Here is a 12,175-nt window from a genome sequence, read left to right as displayed (position 1 = left end):
CACAGAATATTAATGACAACAAATTTATCATGATCAATCAATTTCAAATTGGAAGGATTCTAAGATTAATTATATCATCAAATTTCAGGTATATGGATTTTGGGATAATCATGTTTTTTTATAAACATGAGGAGATGTTCTCAAATGACATCATATTAATTGATTAAAAACTATGATATTTTATGTGTATGATTTTTTTTATTATCATGGATATATATTATCATTTATCTAGATTTGGTATATACTTAGAGAACTTTTTTTGTCACACGGATAACTATATATATATCTATATCAAGAGTTATAAGTATGCCTATATTTTACTTTATCAAGAGTTAAAAGCATGCATGGACTAAAAATTTTGATTTTTGATAAACAATGTATACCTGCTAAAACAATCACAATGTAGTGTAAAAAGAAGTTTTTACCTATTTATAACATATTTGTGTAATCTTAGTTATGTAATTTATGTAACTTTAATTTAATTGTAAAAAGAGTGCGAATTATAAATGTAGTATAGATAATATATGATCAATTTGTTGACTGTATTTCACTTAATGGTTAAAATTTAAAATTTTCAACAATTACTCACGTGACCTCAAACTAGTACTCAAATATTCAACTCCCTACATAAAAATGTTTTAACAAATTTGATTTTGAATAGAAATTTTGTGACAATGTTGAAATTCTAGAACAAAAAATTTCGTAGAACATAAAACCGCGTTCCGGACGAAAGGTCAAACAAAACACGACATGACACATCTTCAACCCCTTCAAATAACATCATCGTAACCACTTTCTCCCATCTCCAATTTCATCATCAAATCAAAATCAATGGCTTCAATCTACACCTGCATCAACTGCGGCTCAAACCTCAACCTCCACACACCCATCTCTTCCCACCCGACTACTACTTCGAGGCCGGCAACAAAGGCACTCTCTCCTTCGCCAACATCGACTCCTCCAAGTTCAGATTCGTCCAGGAAGACAAGATCAAACCGTTTTTCGAGACCGTTAATTACTGGGGGATTCAGAGGAAACGGACCAAGCTTATGTGCAGTAGTTGTGATCGGCTTGTGGGTATGTGTACGATGATGGTCCGCCCATGATGACGGGTACGGGTCAGTTTGGGTTTGGACCCAGCCAGGCGATTCCTAGGGCGCCCAGGTATCGGTTTAAGACCAAGGCCTGAGGATTACTTCTGAAACTTAGACGGTGTTTTCGGGATTTGTTTTTTTTTTTTTTTCTTGGTTTGTTTTTGTGATGTTAATGATTGTATGTTTTATTGTTGTTAATGATGTTTATGTAGATATACTTTTACATTTATGATTGTGATTGTTTAATGGTACTGTGTCAATGGAGTTTAGAGAATTACAATTTGGAAAATTCACATTTTGAATAAGGTCAAAAAATAGACGAATAATGAGGAACTTTTGGGATCTTTTTTGCTTTATCTTTTACAGTTTTACGTGAGGTATGTAGGTATGTATGTGTACGTCATTTTGTTTATTGAAAATGGTTATTTTACCCTTTTTTTATTACAAAATGTTTAGTGAATAAACTAAATGTTTAGTTATTTTAGAATGGTTATTTTTTATAAACTAGTTATAAGTAAAGAGAGACTACATCTATCATCTAACTTCTGAATTTCACATTATTTTGTCTTGTAAAAAACTTAAACTCTGATAATTTGAGATAACCAAATTTTATCTATTATATTGGAACCATTAGACCAAAAGCCCTTTGATATCGTGAGTTGCATTTGTATACAATATTCTTATATGGCAGATATTAACTTGTTAAATAGTTTGTTTAAGAGACGAGAATAAGCCTACACTATTTTTATTTAGTACGCATTAAACATGAGGAAAACAGGATAGTCGCGTATCGTAGTAAGTTGGATTGACTAATGAAAGTTTTACAATTCACAATAAATTTGTAAAACCAATTCATAATATTTTGTCATGGACTAATATTTGAAGATCAAATTGCTTTGTGTACTCGAACACTTGGGGTTTTTTGGCTCATCCTGGATTTCATCAGGCACGATTCAATGAAATATTCGACGCATACATGCGTAGTTGTGCTTGCGAGACGAACGCATTGCTGGTCTCGAGTTGTTGTCGTTCACTCGATGAGTTCAAAACATGACTAAACTAGCAGATCCTTATCATAAACACAGGACAAATTGGCTGGTTTTTAATCATCAGACAGATTGACACGTGACAATTTGCTCTTATGTTGAATCAAAACATGGAAACCATACTTTTCAAAAACCAATACAAACTCCACCTCGTAGTAGTAATAATAATATACACTCCAATCACAAACATTTCATTTCATTACCAAACCAATCTCAATTCAATCCATTATAGGGTTTCAGTTTGATTCTCAATGGGGCCTAAAGCGAGATTACACCCTCGTGGAACTCAACGCAAATCATCATCATCATCGACGCTCATATTCTCAATGCTGATCATATGTCTCTTCTTCATTCTCATCCTTCTGGCTCTCGGCATCCTTTCCATTCCTCCAATTCCATCCATTCTCCCAAAGCTCATGATCTCAACTCCATCGTCCAACACCTTACCACAGACACCACCACCCCAAGGTCGTCACTTTTCATTTCTCTTTTATTATTATTATTATTAATACGTTTGCGTGATTCATCGCTTTTGTTCCAATGCGGAAGCAGCCAGGACACCGACGGAAAGTTAGATCATTGGGTTGAGGTCATCTCCTGGGAGCCTAGAGCTGTCATTTATCATAATTTCCTCGTTAGTATTATTGTTTCTATTGATTTTTAGTATCACATTTAGGTCTGTAAACGAACGAACCGAACGTAACCGTACGTGGACCGTTCGGCAGGAAGTTCGTTTGTTTAATAATTGAACGAACATGAAAGAATAGTTTTGTTACTAAGCTTAACGAACGAGCACGGACAGAGACCGCTTCCGTTCAATTGTATTCGTAAACGTTCGTTCATTTACGTCCATCTGGTTAGTTTGTTTTTATTAGAACTTTACTATTACTAGTTATATCTATATTTTTATTTATTACTATTAGTATTTGATACAGTTATGTTTACGATTACTATTTAAAGCTTTTTTGGCTCTATGTGGAGTACTTCTGGATTTTTTGGGTGATTTTGTAATTGGTATTCCCAAATTAATGTATGTTCTTTTGTGTTTGTTACTTGTTAGTGTCCGGTTACGTTTGTTTAAACCGTTAGTGTCAGTTTACACAATTAATGAACTTACACGGACAAACACGAACAAGCTCAATTCCTTAACGAACGAAAACTGACACAAAATTTTATTTGGTAGAGTATTCATGAACCGTTCGTTTGTCCGACAAAAGCTTAACGGACAAACACGGACTAGGTTTCGCCTGATTCGTTTACAGCCCTAAGCCTAATGACAGTTTGTGATCCCAAATAAGCTATTGGTCACTATCACCAACACATATTATGGTCCCAAAGAAGAGACCGTTACATGACGTCATTGTTTACACATTTTTGTATATATGTTGTAAATATTTGGTAGATTATTTAGACATAACATCCATTGTGTTTAAAATGATAATCAAGTATAAAATAATGAAAACCCTATAACATATTATGCATTTTGGATCAACTATTTATGTGATTACAAATTTACAATAAGGATAAATACTATCTTCTAACTATGGTAATAATGTAACAATAAACTGTAACTAATATATTCTTTCCAGTAATATCAACCGATTGAATTTTCTGTTGATAAGAGTTTTATAATGATCCAAGTAAAGAAGACGGTAAGCCTGCTTCATGTTTCTTTTTTTCATGCAGTCACAAGAAGAGTGTGATCATCTAATTAACACTGCTAGACCTCATATGGCAAAGTCTACCGTTGTTGATAGTGTCACCGGCCAAAGCAAAGATAGCAGGTATGCACTAATTTCTTCTTCTTTTGTTAGGTGTTAATGTTGTTACCGTTAAGTATCTACTGTATAGAATAATAAAAACCTCGTGAGGTAGTATGTGTTATCAACCAACTATATGTATGGATACAATAAGGATAATTACAAAGGAAACCTGATTAAATACTATTTCCAAATTATGGTAGTGATAATTACAATAGACTTTAACTAATATATTCTAAAACGCATCCTATATTCAGGGTGCGAACAAGTTCCGGAACATTTCTTCAACGAGGACAGGATGAAACGGTTCGGGCTATTGAGAAAAGGATTTCAGAGTTCACTTTCTTGCCTATGGGTATCAACTTTTTAAACTTTTAAACAAATTTACGGATCTTACATAAACACTAAATTGAATTCAACTTTTGTTTAGAACATGGTGAAGGACTTCAAGTTCTCCACTATGAAGTAGGTCAGAAATATGAACCTCACTTCGACTACTTTCTTGATGAACATACACCAAACACGGTGGTCAACGGATGGCTACGGTTCTTATGTACCTGTAAGTTATATCTTTTCTTTCTTTCTTTTTTTTTTTTTTTGTTGCTATTTTTTGATATCTAATAATGTCTTAAATTATTTACAGATCAGATGTTGAAGAAGGAGGCGAGACAGTGTTCCCGTCTGCAAGGGGTAACATTAGTGCTGTACCTTGGTATGATGAACTATCTGAATGTGGTAAAAAAGGGTTATCTGTTAAACCGAAAATGGGGGATGCGTTGCTTTTTTGGAGCTTGACACCAGATGCAACTCCAGACCCTTCAAGTTTGCACGGTTAGTTTAACGTGTCTCCTGTATTTGCATGCTTCATATGTTGAATATTCTTTTGTAAGCTGCATGAGACCAGTTGTGTGACACATAATCTGTACTTTTTTTTTTTGTTATTGTGTAGGTGGGTGCCCGGTTATTAAAGGGGACAAGTGGTCTTCTACAAAATGGATTCGTGTGAACGAGTATCAAGATTAAGGCGTGATTTTGGTTCAAATCTGATAAACTCATCTTATTTAAAACCATGTAATCTCTTCTTAACATCCACCAATTTTGATGTCCTTTATCACCCCTTTATACTGCTGTTTGCTTGTCTACGAGGCATTGATTAATTTAACTGAACTTTTGGATATTGAGATATGTTATCTAAAGAGTTCTTGTTTATGCTTTCAAAATCCCTGAAACCTTAGTAATTTCTAAATATCACAAGTAACCGGTACTTTAAACTATGCTTTGTAGTGAATAAAAAAACACATAATAGGTAAGACAAAAGATTCTTCAAGGGCAGCACATGCAATACATAAAAAATTAAAGAAAATGTCCTGGGTCTTAATTTATCGGTTTGGTCTCGTGATCGTTTCTTTGATAATTTTAGATTGGTCGTTTTGAAATCTTCAAGCTGTACTAAACGGTTTGGTTTACAATTTATACTTGAAACCGGTTGGAATAAAAACTGAACAAAACCGTAACATTATTAGTTGTGTGATTTTTATATTTTACTTGGATTGTGTGATTTTTTGTATTTTACTTTGTTTTTTAATTTTTAAGTTGGACTGCAACATAACTAAGCTTTGTTTGACAATCAATACTTGAAGCTGGTCTTTTAAGTTATCCGTTTGAATATTATCGAATTTTTACCTTTGTCATACTTTATGCATTTTTATTATTAAGCTCAACATGCCCGTAAAATCAAACAGAGGCCAAATCGTGAACAATGCCAATTCTATTAGTTTCTATATTTGGCATCTTTTGTTTTTCATCTTATTATAAAAAGCTGAATGCCTTTGGTTTCATCTTACATACATCTATCAGTTGTTACAAGCATACCTCCCTATACAATAACACTGAAGTAAACCAGCAAAGTGGGCCACCTTTAGTTATCATACGCTCATACCTGTTAACCAGAAACCTCAGTCGGACTCGCAGGCACATTTCCCTGTTTTGAACCAATAAAACTCCTGATAACATACTGTAAAATGTCCCCATGATCAAAGTAAGCCAATTCAACCTGCAATTCAAACTCTATCATTAGCATGCATCAGTTATTGACTTGTTTCTCCACCACCGTATCTGTGTACCTTATTACCTCTGTGTCAAACCTTAGTGTACATTTAAATGACTTCCCGTTGTCTGTTTTGACCATTATGTCTTGCCCGGGTTTTATCTCTCTAATATCATTTGGGAGGTCAATTGTGTATCGTTCACGTCCGGTCAACTCTAAAGTCTCGGCATCCTCCCCAGGCTGGTAACAAAGCGGGATGATACCCATACCCACTAAATTACTCCGATGGATCCTTTCAAAGCTCTTCGCTATTAAACCTCACTCACATAATTTAATTAATGAACTTAGAATCTATCTATTCTAATAAAAATCTACCATTTTTGTCACTTGTCAACACCATAACCATCCTTACCTTTTTTTAACCAATTTTCATATACGATTCTTATCTTTTAAGTCATTTTAATATATGACATCAAATTAATAGGTTTATTCCAACTAAATCCAAATCTACATATAATAAGTATTCTCCATATGTATTGACAAGAGACGATTAGTGAAATTGAAGTGTTAATTTAAGTGTTTAATATGGTTTATATTTAAAATAATAAAAATAAACATTCGATTCATAATATGTGGAATGAGAACAATCGACTTGGACTAAATTCTGATAACACCAACGGCTAAGGCTTAGCCTTTAATACCTAAAAATACATATGAATTTAAAACTAAAAGTTTTCGGATTGACCCGAAACCTAGAATTCGGACCCAAGAATCAACCCGAATTACTTCGTTCAGGTTCAGGTTAGTATTTTCGTGGGTTCAAGTTTCTCGGGTCATGTTAGTTTGGGTTCATGTACGGGTTTTCTTGGGTTGGGTTTCATGTTACGGGTAAAAGTGGCAGCCCTACTTTCAACGATTATAAATAAAAACAACTACATTCATTTTATGAAACTTTAAATCTTCTAATATTCTTTTAACTCAGAATAATCACTATTATTTGAACATGGTTTTAATTTTAATATGTATTTATCATTTTCATGGCAATTACTTTCATTTGAAATAAACAAATCACTTTGTTATATTTAAATTTTCGGTTTTTATGTTACTTGATTATACAATTTTTAATTGTAAAATATAAAATCAATTAAAAATTTGTCATACACAGAATATTAATGACAACAAATTTATCATGATCAATCAATTTCAAATTGGAAGGATTCTAAGATTAATTATATCATCAAATTTCAGGTATATGGATTTTGGGATAATCATGTTTTTTTATAAACATGAGGAGATGTTCTCAAATGACATCATATTAATTGATTAAAAACTATGATATTTTATGTGTATGATTTTTTTTATTATCATGGATATATATTATCATTTATCTAGATTTGGTATATACTTAGAGAACTTTTTTTTGTCACACGGATAACTATATATATATCTATATCAAGAGTTATAAGTATGCCTATATTTTACTTATCAAGAGTTAAAAGCAAGCATGGACTAAAAATTTTGATTTTTGATAAACAATGTATACCTGCTAAAACAATCACAAATGTAGTGTAAAAAGAAGTTTTTACCTATTTATAACATATTTGTGTAATCTTAGTTATGTAATTTATGTAACTTTAATTTAATTGTAAAAAGAGTGCGAATTATAAATGTAGTATAGATAATATATGATCAATTTGTTGACTGTATTTCACTTAATGGTTAAAATTTAAAATTTTCAACAATTACTCACGTGACCTCAAACTAGTACTCAAATATTCAACTCCCTACATAAAAATGTTTTAACAAATTTGATTTTGAATAGAAATTTTGTGACAATGTTGAAATTCTAGAAACAAAAAATTTCGTAGAACTTAAAACCGCGTTCCGGACGAAAGGTCAAACAAAACACGACATGACACATCTTCAACCCCTTCAAATAACATCATCGTAACCACTTTCTCCCATCTCCAATTTCATCATCAAATCAAAATCAATGGCTTCAATCTACACCTGCATCAACTGCGGCTCAAACCTCAACCTCCACACAACCCATCTCTTCCCACCCGACTACTACTTCGAGGCCGGCAACAAAGGCACTCTCTCCTTCGCCAACATCGACTCCTCCAAGTTCAGATTCGTCCAGGAAGACAAGATCAAACCGTTTTTCGAGACCGTTAATTACTGGGGGATTCAGAGGAAACGGACCAAGCTTATGTGCAGTAGTTGTGATCGGCTTGTGGGTTATGTGTACGATGATGGTCCGCCCATGATGACGGGTACGGGTCAGTTTGGGTTTGGACCCAGCCAGGCGATTCCTAGGGCGCCCAGGTATCGGTTTAAGACCAAGGCCTTGAGGATTACTTCTGAAACTTAGACGGTGTTTTCGGGATTTGTTTTTTTTTTTTTTTCTTGGTTTGTTTTTGTGATGTTAATGATTGTATGTTTTATTGTTGTTAATGATGTTTATGTAGATATACTTTTACATTTATGAATTGTGATTGTTTAATGGTACTGTGTCAATGGAGTTTAGAGAATTACAATTTGGAAAATTCACATTTTGAATAAGGTCAAAAAATAGACGAATAATGAGGAACTTTTGGGATCTTTTTTGCTTTATCTTTTACAGTTTTACGTGAGGTATGTAGGTATGTATGTGTACGTCATTTTGTTTATTGAAAATGGTTATTTTACCCTTTTTTTATTACAAAATGTTTAGTGAATAAACTAAATGTTTAGTTATTTTAGAATGGTTATTTTTTATAAACTAGTTATAAGTAAAGAGAGACTACATCTATCATCTAACTTCTGAATTTCACATTATTTTGTCTTGTAAAAAACTTAAACTCTGATAATTTGAGATAACCAAATTTTATCTATTATATTGGAACCATTAGACCAAAAGCCCTTTGATATCGTGAGTTGCATTTGTATACATATTCTTATATGGCAGATATTAACTTGTTAAATAGTTTGTTTAAGAGACGAGAATAAGCCTACACTATTTTTATTTAGTACGCATTAAACATGAGGAAAACAGGATAGTCGCGTATCGTAGTAAGTTGGATTGACTAATGAAAGTTTTACAATTCACAATAAATTTGTAAAACCAATTCATAATATTTTGTCATGGACTAATATTTGAAGATCAAATTGCTTTGTGTACTCGAACACTTGGGGTTTTTTGGCTCATCCTGGATTTCATCAGGCACGATTCAATGAAATATTCGACGCATACATGCGTAGTTGTGCTTGCGAGACGAACGCATTGCTGGTCTCGAGTTGTTGTCGTTCACTCGATGAGTTCAAAACATGACTAAACTAGCAGATCCTTATCATAAACACAGGACAAATTGGCTGGTTTTTAATCATCAGACAGATTGACACGTGACAATTTGCTCTTATGTTGAATCAAAACATGGAAACCATACTTTTCAAAAACCAATACAAACTCCACCTCGTAGTAGTAATAATAATATACACTCCAATCACAAACATTTCATTTCATTACCAAACCAATCTCAATTCAATCCATTCTAGGGTTTCAGTTTCATTCTCAATGGGGCCTAAAGCGAGATTACACCCTCGTGGAACTCAACGCAAATCATCATCATCATCGACGCTCATATTCTCAATGCTGATCATATGTCTCTTCTTCATTCTCATCCTTCTGGCTCTCGGCATCCTTTCCATTCCCTCCAATTCCATCCATTCTCCCAAAGCTCATGATCTCAACTCCATCGTCCAACACCTTACCACAGACACCACCACCCCAAGGTCGTCACTTTTCATTTCTCTTTTATTATTATTATTATTATTATTATTAATACGTTTGCGTGATTCATCGCTTTTGTTCCAATGCGGAAGCAGCCAGGACACCGACGGAAAGTTAGATCATTGGGTTGAGGTCATCTCCTGGGAGCCTAGAGCTGTCATTTATCATAATTTCCTCGTTAGTATTATTGTTTCTATTGATTTTTAGTATCACATTTAGGTCTGTAAACGAAACGAACCGAACGTAACCGTACGTGGACCGTTCGGCAGGAAGTTCGTTTGTTTAATAATTGAACGAACATGAAAGAATAGTTTTGTTACTAAGCTTAACGAACGAGCACGGACAGAGACCGTTTCCGTTCAATTGTATTCGTAAACGTTCGTTCATTTACGTCCATCTGGTTAGTTTGTTTTTATTAGAACTTTACTATTACTAGTTATATCTATATTTTTATTTATTACTATTAGTATTTTGATACAGTTATGTTTACGATTACTATGTTAAAGCTTTTTTGGCTCTATGTGGAGTACTTCTGGATTTTTTGGGTGATTTTGTAATTGGTATTCCCAAATTAATGTATGTTCTTTTGTGTTTGTTACTTGTTAGTGTCCGGTTACGTTTGTTTAAATCCGTTAGTGTCAGTTTACACAATTAATGAACTTACACGGACAAACACGAACAAGCTCAATTCCTTAACGAACGAAAACTGACACAAAATTTTATTTGGTAGAGTATTCATGAACCGTTCGTTTGTCCGATAAAAGCTTAACGGACAAACACGGACTAGGTTTCGCCTGATTCGTTTACAGCCCTAAGCCTAGTGACAGTTTGTGATCCCAAATAAGCTATTGGTCACTATCACCAACACATATTATGGTCCCAAAGAAGAGACCGTTACATGACGTCATTGTTTACACATTTGTGTATATATATTGTAAATATTTGGTAGATTATTTAGACATAACATCCATTGTGTTTAAAATGATAATCAAGTATAAAATAATGAAAACCCTATAACATATTATGCATTTTGGATCAACTATTTATGTGATTACAAATTTACAATAAGGATAAATACTATCTTCTAACTATGGTAATAATGTAACAATAAACTGTAACTAATATATTCTTTCCAGTAATATCAACCGATTGAATTTTCTGTTGATAAGAGTTTTATAATGATCCAAGTAAAGAAGACGGTAAGCCTGCTTCATGTTTCTTTTTTTCATGCAGTCACAAGAAGAGTGTGATCATCTAATTAACACTGCTAGACCTCATATGGCAAAGTCTACCGTTGTTGATAGTGTCACCGGCCAAAGCAAAGATAGCAGGTATGCACTAATTTCTTCTTCTTTTGTTAGGTGTTAATGTTGTTACCGTTAAGTATCTACTGTATAGAATAATAAAAACCTCGTGAGGTAGTATGTGTTATCAACCAACTATATGTATGGATACAATAAGGATAATTACAAAGGAAACCTGATTAAATACTATTTCCAAATTATGGTAGTGATAATTACAATAGACTTTAACTAATATATTCTAAAACGCATCCTATATTCAGGGTGCGAACAAGTTCCGGAACATTTCTTCAACGAGGACAGGATGAAACGGTTCGGGCTATTGAGAAAAGGATTTCAGAGTTCACTTTCTTGCCTATGGGTATCAACTTTTTAAACTTTTAAACAAATTTACGGGATCTTACATAAACACTAAATTGAATTCAACTTTTGTTTAGAACATGGTGAAGGACTTCAAGTTCTCCACTATGAAGTAGGTCAGAAATATGAACCTCACTTCGACTACTTTCTTGATGAACATAACACCAAACACGGTGGTCAACGGATGGCTACGGTTCTTATGTACCTGTAAGTTATATCTTTTCTTTCTTTCTTTTTTTTTTTTTTTTTTTTTTGCTATTTTTTGATATCTAATAATGTCTTAAATTATTTACAGATCAGATGTTGAAGAAGGAGGCGAGACAGTGTTCCCGTCTGCAAGGGGTAACATTAGTGCTGTACCTTGGTATGATGAACTATCTGAATGTGGTAAAAAAGGGTTATCTGTTAAACCGAAAATGGGGGATGCATTGCTTTTTTGGAGCTTGACACCAGATGCAACTCCAGACCCTTCAAGTTTGCACGGTTAGTTTAACGTGTCTCCTGTATTTGCATGCTTCATATGTTGAATATTCTTTTGTAAGCTTGCATGAGACCAGTTGTGTGACACATAATCTGTACTTTTTTTTTTGTTATTGTGTAGGTGGGTGCCCGGTTATTAAAGGGGACAAGTGGTCTTCTACAAAATGGATTCGTGTGAACGAGTATCAAGATTAAGGCGTGATTTTGGTTCAAATCTGATAAACTCATCTTATTTAAAACCATGTAATCTCTTCTTAACATCCACCAATTTTGATGTCCTTTTATCACCCCTTTATACTGCTGTTTGCTTGTCTA

General features: G+C 33.6%; 3 protein-coding genes and 2 pseudogenes across 3 annotated transcripts; 4 read left to right on the top strand and 1 right to left on the bottom strand.

Moving 5' to 3' along the window:
• Window positions 1-831: 831 nt before the first annotated feature.
• On the top strand, window positions 832-1,189 carry LOC143586249 (uncharacterized protein At4g08330, chloroplastic-like; annotated as a pseudogene).
• A 1,202-nt stretch (window positions 1,190-2,391) lies between these two features.
• Window positions 2,392-4,769, top strand: LOC143586248 (putative prolyl 4-hydroxylase 10; annotated as a pseudogene).
• A 1,214-nt stretch (window positions 4,770-5,983) lies between these two features.
• Window positions 5,984-6,219, bottom strand: LOC143586246 (aconitate hydratase, cytoplasmic). Its single transcript, XM_077067836.1, has one exon. It carries the CDS (start codon window positions 6,212-6,214, stop codon window positions 5,984-5,986), a length of 231 nt encoding a protein of 76 aa, XP_076923951.1. The 5' UTR covers window positions 6,215-6,219.
• Window positions 6,220-7,907: 1,688 nt separating this feature from the next.
• On the top strand, window positions 7,908-8,368 carry LOC143586245 (uncharacterized protein At4g08330, chloroplastic-like). Its single transcript, XM_077067835.1, has one exon. The coding sequence runs from the start codon at window positions 7,941-7,943 to the stop codon at window positions 8,319-8,321; it is 381 nt and encodes a 126-aa protein (XP_076923950.1). The 5' UTR covers window positions 7,908-7,940; the 3' UTR covers window positions 8,322-8,368.
• Window positions 8,369-9,498: 1,130 nt separating this feature from the next.
• Window positions 9,499-12,140, top strand: LOC143586244 (putative prolyl 4-hydroxylase 10). The gene is made up of 7 exons (XM_077067834.1): window positions 9,499-9,721; window positions 9,815-9,896; window positions 10,953-11,050; window positions 11,284-11,381; window positions 11,458-11,587; window positions 11,676-11,863; window positions 11,982-12,140. Exons 1-7 carry the CDS (start codon window positions 9,504-9,506, stop codon window positions 12,053-12,055), a joined length of 888 nt encoding a protein of 295 aa, XP_076923949.1. The 5' UTR covers window positions 9,499-9,503; the 3' UTR covers window positions 12,056-12,140.
• The last annotated feature ends 35 nt before the right edge of the window (window positions 12,141-12,175 follow it).

This window comes from Bidens hawaiensis, unplaced genomic scaffold, assembly GCF_021521415.1.
Source record: "Bidens hawaiensis isolate Kalapana, Puna unplaced genomic scaffold, B.hawaiensis_p1.1 tig00034582_1, whole genome shotgun sequence".
Taxonomy (NCBI): domain Eukaryota; kingdom Viridiplantae; phylum Streptophyta; class Magnoliopsida; order Asterales; family Asteraceae; genus Bidens; species Bidens hawaiensis.
The sequence above is the reverse complement of the archived record's forward strand: the minus strand, read 5'-3'. Positions and strand labels throughout refer to the sequence as shown.